This window comes from Melitaea cinxia, chromosome 5, assembly GCF_905220565.1.
Source record: "Melitaea cinxia chromosome 5, ilMelCinx1.1, whole genome shotgun sequence".
Taxonomy (NCBI): Eukaryota; Metazoa; Arthropoda; class Insecta; order Lepidoptera; family Nymphalidae; genus Melitaea; species Melitaea cinxia.
The window spans coordinates 5,202,697-5,212,527 of record NC_059398.1 but is presented as its reverse complement, the minus strand read 5'-3'; the positions used below and the strand labels follow the sequence as shown (position 1 = coordinate 5,212,527).

General features: G+C 30.3%; 1 protein-coding gene and 1 non-coding gene across 2 annotated transcripts; one reads left to right on the top strand and one right to left on the bottom strand.

Moving 5' to 3' along the window:
• Positions 1 to 2,747: 2,747 nt before the first annotated feature.
• LOC123653447 (troponin C, isoallergen Bla g 6.0101-like) lies at positions 2,748 to 8,837 on the bottom strand. The gene is made up of 6 exons (XM_045589445.1): positions 8,732 to 8,837; positions 8,582 to 8,609; positions 5,397 to 5,540; positions 4,655 to 4,777; positions 4,046 to 4,177; positions 2,748 to 2,892 (listed from the first exon to the last, which is right to left on the bottom strand). The coding sequence occupies exons 1-6, from the start codon at positions 8,732 to 8,734 to the stop codon at positions 2,864 to 2,866; spliced, it is 459 nt and encodes a 152-aa protein (XP_045445401.1). The 5' UTR covers positions 8,735 to 8,837; the 3' UTR covers positions 2,748 to 2,863.
• Trnah-gug lies at positions 5,029 to 5,100 on the top strand. Its single transcript has one exon. It is a non-coding gene; the product is annotated as a tRNA-His (tRNA).
• Positions 8,838 to 9,831: the final 994 nt, after the last annotated feature.

Below are 9,831 nucleotides of genomic sequence, written 5' to 3'. Positions count from 1 at the left end.
TTTTCATGCGGTTTCACCATTGGAGAGAGGGCTCCACCATTGGCCAGACGAAGATTTAGGGAACGGCTAAGCCGATTTTAATAAGAGTTTCACTGGAAGTTTGCCAGGAAAACTTTGTGACACACTGATTTCAACGCGGGCGAAGCCGCGGGCACAGCTAGTAATATATATATCCAAAAAGTAATGTAATCTTATAATTGCAAAATTTATTTAGAAAAATAATATCCATTTCTAAGAAAAAAAATTAAAGCGTGACTTCTGTTAACAATTATTGAGTAGACAATCCAACTATTATACCTACTCTATATAAAATTTCCGATTGCATTAAGTACTGAAGTAAATAACTCAATAAATAGAATTATAACAAAAAAAGTCTAAACGAGACAAAAACTAGTAGACTGAGAAGAGGTAAAAATTTAACGCTTGCTTAAACACATTTCGATCGTAGGTAACAAGTAAAATAAAACATCAAGAGAACACAAGCAACAAATTTGCTGAAGGCGGTTTCTGATTTAAAAAAAAAAAACAGATAGATATAGATATTTTAAAACAACGAATAAACCCATACTTAGTTTTTTTTAATATTTATGCGATGTAGTGAACAGACACCGGCCGGTTATTTTTTCTTTTTTTTTCTCTATATCTACATCACTAAGGCAAAGACGAGAAAAAGGATTTCCTATTACTTCTACTTCTGTATATCTATCTTCATGTTTATTTGATTTAAAAAAATACAATATATATATGCCTGTGTTATAGGGTCAGAATATTATTATTAACACTCCGCTGTCCGTTTATCCGCCTTGAAGCCGTCACAGCACAGATTACTTAATATTCATTATGTAAAAATTTAATAACTTTGCACAAAATCTTCAACATCTTTTGCGGCTTTTATAATAATAATTATCATTAAAAAAAAAACCGGCCAAGTGGGAGACGGACTCGCGCACCGAGGGTTCCGTACAAAAATTATTAAAACTATTTTTATTACGTGATGTAACTAAAAAACTATGCTTTTCGCAATTTTTTCTTTATCTGTGCTGTAAGACGTTCTTTCGTACCAAATTTTAAGATTCTGAGTTAACGGGAAGTACTCTGGTTTGAGGTTTTGATTCCTTTACAAGTGTCGAAAATTTGCAGCATAAACGGCTGTATCTTTGGTTGCGTTAGCTTAGAAGCTTAATATTTATATAGACATTAGTATTTGATATAAATGTCAGATTGATACCTCCACGCGTTCTTGAGAAAAAAAGGTCTTGACAGAGAGACGGACAACAAATTGATCCTACAATGGTTCCGTTTTTTTTTTCCTTTTGAGATACCTACGGAAAAAAATATTTTATTGAATAAAATTAAAACGTATAACGTTTTAACCTCCTTTTTGTATGTTAACGAGTGATTTAATTTTTATAATAATCTTTTATTCATCTTCTGTATACGGTATGATAGTAAATCGGCTTATTCTTATACGTACGTTATTTAAGGAATCGTTGACAATATATTAGCGTCCCAGCGACCGTAAGTCATTTAACATGTTCATAAACATCGCAAGTCAAGATTCAAAAAAAAAAAAAAATGAAAAACGCCTTTTTACACGTATCTATGACTATATTAAACTCGATCTCTAAAACTTTTTAAAGTTGTATAATTCTCTTCCAAAACCTGTCGCTTGCATGATCTTATTTTATTGTTTTACCTACTACAGAGTATGTTTATTAAATTAATAAAAATATTTAATTTTCTTAACACAAGTTTATATAAAGATATTGTAACTGTTTCGAAAAATTAGCTAACAGAAGTAAAAGCATTATCGTAATCTGAATGTTATACAATTAGTGAAGTAACAGTTCTATGTAATGTCAAAATACGTTGACAAGAAATATTAAGTCGTTTGTTTTTTACTGTAATTTTATTTGGAACTAATAGATATAATCTAGGTGAGATTTCATTTAATATAATACTAACTTATTTAGTCAAAACTGCCTAGTCCAAACCTTAATCCCCCACAAGGCAACTTTGAGTCATATACGTTATTCGAAAATTAGAACAAAGAGTTAAACGGAAGGGGTTAAGTTAAACAGAAGTTTATTGATATTTTACTTGTAAGCATTATATAACTAAACATCGTTAATTATAAGTTACAGAAGTTTGAAGCAACACTAAACTCGTATATAATACACAAATTGTAATCTTATTTCATACATGCAAAGATTCTGGTAAAAAAACCAACACAACCAAAAAACCAAAGACATAGGAAACCTAAAATCAAAATCAAAAATTCAAGTAAGTTTAAAAGATACTCTTATTGAGTTGTCACTTTACAATGTACGTAATTATATGGATAACCTAAAACCTAAATTTATTATAGCTTCATATTAATTTACGAGTAAGTTAATATGAAGCTATAATAAATTTAGGTTTTACTGTGAAGAATTCATAAATATCTTATAACATTCACACATGGTCATCTGTTCCTAAGGTAAGCAACTTAATGCTTGTGTTATAAGGTAATAGCCGGCTGATACAGTTACATATTTTTAAAAAAATATACATGGAAATAATGCATATATAAATACTAATATCACACCTAGACTCAGGCGGGAATCGAACAACCGGCGGAGCAGAAAGCAGGGCCACTACAAACTGTGCCAACGGGCTAGTCAACAAACTCCTATTGACACATTAACATCTTAGTGTATTGCGCAATAAAGGATTAAGTAAAGAAATAATAATAAAAAAACCTTTAAAATATTAGGTATTATTTATTATATACTTAATAATACGTGTTCCTCTTAATATATAAAAACTTAAAATAAAGTCTTATTACAGTAACATTGCACAAAGAGCGTGATTCGACAGACAACTATTCTCCAGTCATTACTTCCAGAAATTCTGAAAAACAAAAAAAAAGGGTGTACTGGTGCAAAAAAAAATTAAAAGAAAGAGCGATGTGTATTACATAGAGAGTATATTTGAGTGTGTAAACTGTGGTAGAGTCTAGGTGTAAGCTTTGGAGCTGGATATAGGAGGATAAATAAGGTAGGATATGATAGTTAGGGTAGGAAGAGCTTTTTATATAATGATAGCTAGAAGCCAACACCTCCTTTATCCATTATTATGATCTTCATCCTTTATCCAGTAACAAACGTGGCTCTGGAATTACTAACGATTATGGAAAATAGTGATTATTCCACATCAGGTACTTAATCATTTGCTTAAAATTATAAATAAATGTTAAGAGAAATTATACACACAAAATATTTACTTAATATTTAACATAACATTAAGAAAATAAACTTTTGATGTCACTGTAATTAATACTTGTACAGTAGGATTAAGAATTACGTAAGCCGTAAGCTGGTTTATCCGCATAATCTTCTAAATGATAAACCTCTTAATAAAAGCCTAATTTTTGTCTTATTTCCACTAAGAATAAACAAAGAATTAGTTCAGTACCTACTTAACTTCAGAGTCATTTCACTTAGGTGTATATATCTTTTATATTTTATAATTTTATTTTAATATTTTCAGGAACAAAAATTTATTGATAATTACAAATTCGTACGCCGCGTTGGCGCAACGGTCACAGCTATAGATTGTACCTATTGCGCTGGCGGTTGCGGGTTCGATCCCGCACATAACAAACATTTGTATTGACCATACAGGTGTTTGCCGTGGTCTGGGTGTTTGTACAGTCCTTGTGGGTCTCCACACCGTGCCTCGGAGAGCACGTTAAGCCGTCGATCCCGGTTGTTATCATGTACATCTGATAGCGATCGTTACTCATAGTAGGGAATATATCTGCCAACCCGCATTGGAGCAGCGTGGTGGATTAAGCTCTGATCTTTCTCCTACATGGAGAAAGAGGCCTATGCCCAGTAGTGGGATATTACAGGCTGAAGCGTACAAATTCGTAATATAATAGAATAGTTAAAGTTAAGTTATTTTGTATTACTAAAACTCTTGCAATGAAAATGGCAGGTTTATTTTTAAATAATTTAGCCTACATGTAAACGTATAAAATTAAAGTAAAATATTAGATTACCATCAAAATCAACGGTGCCTGATCCGTCAGAATCAATCTCTGTGATCATCTGTTCTAAGTCATCGTTTGACAGAGTGTTATCCAATTCCTTGAAGATTTCTTTCAATACATCCGTTGTTATGTAACCGTTGCCTGTAAATTTTAAAATTCATAATTTTTTAACATTATTCATATCGCCAAATTACGTAAGTATACCTAATAAATATTTAGGTACAACTTTGTTAGTGATTACATTTAATCAACGCATTTTTTATTTATCCCATTATTTTTCTCAATGAAAAAGCTAGGTATAGTATACCTTTAGTGAAAATGTCTTTCCACAGAAGTAGCTTAGACTAGTAAAGGTTTAATGTTTTTTTTTTGCTAACGAATAATGAATATGCATACATTCTTTCTCACGAACTTTGCCGTTTACGACATGAGTGAACACATGCAATGTGATATGAGAATATGAGAGATTTTACATTTATTTGATAAAAGGTACAATTTAATAAAACTACAATATTATTTATTTTAAGGAGCTAAATTTTCTCGATACTATAAAAAAATTGCGTTATTAGGTTCAAACTCTGACATGTCCATCTAGTAGATATTCTAATTTCTAAGTACCTTCTCTGTCATATAATCTGAAAGCTTCTCTAAGTTCTGCAAGCATGGCTTCATCGTCTAATTCCTCAGTCAAAAACCTTGCTGCTAATGAGCAGAATTGTTTGAACTCCAAAACACCAGTGCCTAGGAATGATATATAAATTTTAATTCAGTTTTTTTTAATTTAATAAAATGCAGACAAAATCAGAAAAAAAATGAATTTAAAGAAGTAAGTTTTAAAGAAAAATAATTCGTTCTGTAATTAATCAATTGTTTTCTAATGTAATTTACAAAATGTAAATATCTTGTTTACAACGCTAATATTGTGTAATAATGAGAATTTTCTTACATATCAATACTTTGCTAAATTCATTCAGAGCACTGTAGCCTCAATAGCCGTGATCGTCTAGTGGTTAGGACCCTACGTTGTGGCCGTAGTAACCCAGGTTCGAATCCTGGTCACGGCAATGTGCAAGCATTGTCACGGTGAGGCTTTTTTATAAATAATATTTTTTGTTTAATATTTTAAATGCTTAACATATCTAAACTATCTAAAACTTTCATACTTTTTAAAATATTAACATCTTTAACTATTTAAAATATGAATTTTATAAACAGCGCCATCTAGTTTTATATAACGAAAATGCTACAAACTACACTAATCTTGCTATGAGTAGCGACATCTATCTTCAATTTTTCGGAAAATAACCAGGCATTTTTACTATTCGTGTGGTATATAGTATGAGAAAAATATTTTATTTACCATCTTGATCATACTCCTGTATAATTTCTACAAGCGTGCCGTCATCCAATTCGTGACCCAGCATATCCAAAATGGTACCAATCATGTCCGTGCTTATCTGTCCCTTTTTTTCATGGTCGAAGGTATCAAACGCCTTCTTCAGCACTGTCAAAAATGAATCATTAATAAACAAAATATACTTTTACATTAATTATTGACGAAAAAGTATAGAATACTTGTAACATGATATAAACATTTTAAAGAGTTTCTAGAGTCAATAGAAAAATAAAAAGTAAAGTAACGGTTTGTGACAACTATTTGTATTTGCTTTAGTAACTGTATTTATTGCTCAGACCCTCTTTCCAACTATTATTTGCACATTTCTCTTTTCAAACTTGTGCTAGTACGAAGGTGCCTATCTACCCGTCTTTTGAAGAAGACTACCTTGCTCTACATATACAATGTACTCTTAATAAATAGGCATAAAATGTAAACGACTTATGTTTCTAATTTATAAATACGGGGATACGATTCAACGGGGAAATGCTGCCAGCATTCTTGGCACAATTCCATAAAACTGTAATATCTGTAAATATTTAGTACTTAAGTTGTGAATTATAAATATTTATAATGCTTATTAAACTATTGTTATTCCATAAAAAAAAATTATAAACCTTTTTTTCTAACTTATAAACTTTTATTGTTTTTAATATATAGGTAAGTACCTACTAAGCAGTTTTTATTCGTAACCTAAGAAATACGATACTTGACAACAGTGACAACAAACTGACAATCAAAAAGTCTCAAGTCGAAAATACTTCAATAATCTTATATTTAAAATTCTCGTGTCACAATGTTAGTTAACATATTCCTCCGAGAGGTCGGTCTCAGAATCGGCAAACATCTATTTTTGATTTAAGGGGGTAATTAAAATATATGGTAAAACAACATCTGCGGGATCAGCTACTATTTCTATAAATATAATGTGCTTTAAAAACCGCTTAAGTAAAAGTCTAATACCATAATTGCATCAGCGACATACCTATTCAAATCTAGACAAATCAATCTCAGAATCAGTTCGAGATAAGACTACATAGATAACCTTCTTAAAATAAAAACAAAAATCGGTATGCCATTTTTCGTAAAACAGTTAATCATCTTAATTTTGCTTTTATATCGTTTAATAAATACATTTACTGATTGGTTTTTAATGTTAACTTTAAGAGCTAAGATTTGGTACTGTATTTACATGTGTAATAATTTTGGTTAATTTTTTAAGTAACACTAACTTCATCACTAGATTCAGTAATTCATTTCTGGATAAAGAGTATAAATTATATTTTCAAAACATTTTTTTAGACATTACAGAATAACTTTATTTACGTATAAAAATATAGATCACAAATAATAATCAAAATATATGCTTGAACTGATAACTGTTTAATACAGCTCAATCAAATTGCCAATTCAATATGTTTTCTGTATGTCAGCAGTGCTAGTAATTGAAATGGCTGGCACGATGACAATCCAATTTAGACTGCTTCATAGGTCATTACTTTCAATGAAGCTACTAATAGGACGCGTACTCGTATTTAAATCAAACCGTAACCTAGAACAATGAGGTTGAAACGACTGTGATTAGAAATAATTTGATTAAAAAAATAATCTGACTACAAATACAAGAAATTTTAATGAGGTATAAAACAAACTTAACGGACTAAAAGCATTACGTAAGTGGTTACGTAATTAGATTAAGAAAACTAGGAAGCGAGCGGGAATCATTATTAGGATTACGGGGAACCTTTTTTTGTCTATTCTTATTCCTAATTCACTTCTATTTGGAAAACAAACAAAAGTAATGTAACTATTATAACATTTATTCTCCGTCATTTTGATACTAAATAACATAATAATAAAATAATAATAATAATAACTTTGTACTTATATTATATCTTATATATAAAATTCTTGTGTCACAATGTTAGTTAAAATACTCCTTCGAAACAGCTGGACCGATTTTCATTAAATTTTCTGTGTATATCGGGTAGGTAGGTCTGAGAATCGGCTAGTATCTATTTTTTATACCACTAAGTTATAAAGGGGGGGGGGGGGGAAGTGGTTTAAATAATTTTTGGCGCTAAATTCAATCATCATCATCATCATCTTCCTGCCCTTATCCCACTTATGTAGGGTCGGCACAACATGATACTCTAATTCCCAAGCTCATGTTGTAATGTGATTTGGCTTGTATATTTTACGACCGGCCGCCTGCCTGACATCAACCCTCCTTGGGAAATTTGAGGTAAGAAGAAGGATAGGTGCTAAATTCAATACTCTACTTATAAATGACAAGTAGTGCTTACTACCAAAAGATATGTACCTAAATAAGGGCATCGTATTCATACATTTCTAAATGAAACATAAATTTCTATACTTAAAACCCACCAAGCAGGATAAATTTGCCAGGTAGGTAGTAGGTTAGATGCCTGAAAGAAATCACTGCTATAGCAATAAGACCGCCTCTCGCCTTTGTTGTTAGATTGTGAAATGTTTGAAAGGGTGTTGTTTCCTAATAAAGATTTTGATATGCTAATGAAGGCATTTGACATTTTAAGTTTCGATTAACAATACAATTGCAAAGTAGGATGTTTTCCTTATATAAATAAAAAAAATCATAAGACTGTAATAATTACTATTGATTACGTATTTTAATATAAAGCTGCCCAAAATGATATACCTTGTACTTACTCAATTTAACAAAATCTTAAACTTACAGTACCTTGGACTAATTCAATAGTGCAGTAAAAGCTCTTAATATGTCTTGAGAATTTACGAATGGTATGATTCCAATTAGTTACGTGTAACAAGTTTTGTTTATACAATCGCTCCTTACAATCTAGAGGCAGTAGGTATGATATAATTTATTTTAAAATAGTTTGTCTTCTAAATATAAATTTACAGACAGAGGCCGAGTAGTTAAAATATGTGCAAACATAGTTACTAGCTATTAAATTAGAGTACCGGTGTTACTTTCATAACAGACAAGAACAATTAAATAAAAAAATGTATTAAAGATTTGATAATTAATTAATGATAAATAAATATAAAAAATATAAGGATATATTTTACAATCATAGACAAACCTTAACAGAACAGTCTTCACTTATTGCGTGAAATTAAGTTTATCAAAATTTTAATTTACTTACTTTGTAACTGGGTTTGGTCGAGTTCCTCCTGTGAATTTGCAAAAAAAATAATAATTAAATGTTTGATAAATTTAACATTAAATATAGCTCGTCAATTGTAATTTTTTATTTTATTTTAATAATATTAATTCGAAATATATTATCACACACCATTTCACTGTTCCTAATAAGACGTAAACGGGCACTAAGATAGATCTGTCATAAACTGTCTTGATCTAATTTCCTACAGTTTATATATCTTGACTCTGATTGACGTATTATGCCTTGGTGGAATACTTCAGGGGAGACAAACTTGGGATAGAGATTTTATAAAGATAAGATAAAAAGAGAAAAGTATTCAGATGGAGACAAGTACAATGCTATAAGTGCTGTTATATTAATATTTATGCTAAAAGTGGAAATTTTACTTATTTCAATTTTTGTAATTAGTTTTAATATAATTATGTGCCTAATATAAAATCGTATGAATCCCAAAATAAAAAAATAAAATAAAAAGAGTAATAATAATAAATAAATAAACAATATTCTATGATGAAAAACATTAAACAAAATGTATTTGTGTATATTTATTATGTTTTAATAAGCCTGGCTTCAGTACTCAATCAATAAATAGGTTAGTGTGAATACTATGAGTATTATTATTTGTGTACAGAAAATTTGCATGAGAGTTTTGTAAAGTTATAAATAAATATGATCAAAGTATTAGAATACATTCTGTAATGTTTTTTGTTAGAGTTAAGGAGAGTCTTACTGTTTAAAATCTATACTAACAAATGCAAAGCTGTTTTTTTTGTTCGGTTATACTGCGAAAACTACTTAACCGATCGGAATATTACTTTCTCTAATATATAAAATTCTCGTGTCATGGTGTTAAACATTGAACTCCTCCGAAACGGCTCGACCGATTTTAATAAAATTTTGTGGGCATATCGGGTAGGTCTGAGAATCGGCCAACATCTATTTTTCATACCCCTAACTTCTAAGGTGGGGGGGGGGATTAAGCGGGTTAATAACATATATGGCAAAACAACGTTTGCGGGTCAGCTAGTAAACTATAAGATGCAGCGTCTTTCGGAAATGGTTTAAGTATATGATATGTTGCTGATTACTTATCGTGTAAAAAAATGTGGACGGACAGAGGCCGCTTGTATAATATATAAGATGTAAAAGAAGAATTTACCCTAAAATATCTTTTACCGTACGTTATTACATCTTTTTTAAAATTATTTGTTACCATTTGTACTAGACAA

What these genes read in the sequence shown, in the direction of transcription:
- LOC123653447 (XM_045589445.1), bottom strand. An exon ending in ACAGGAGTATGATCAAGATG is followed by an intron (nt 4,778 to 5,396) that starts GTAAATAAAATA and finishes TATCATTCCTAG; the next exon opens with GCACTGGTGTTTTGGAGTTC. An exon ending in AGGCACCGTTGATTTTGATG is followed by an intron (nt 2,893 to 4,045) that starts GTAATCTAATAT and finishes TTTGTTTTTCAG; the next exon opens with AATTTCTGGAAGTAATGACT.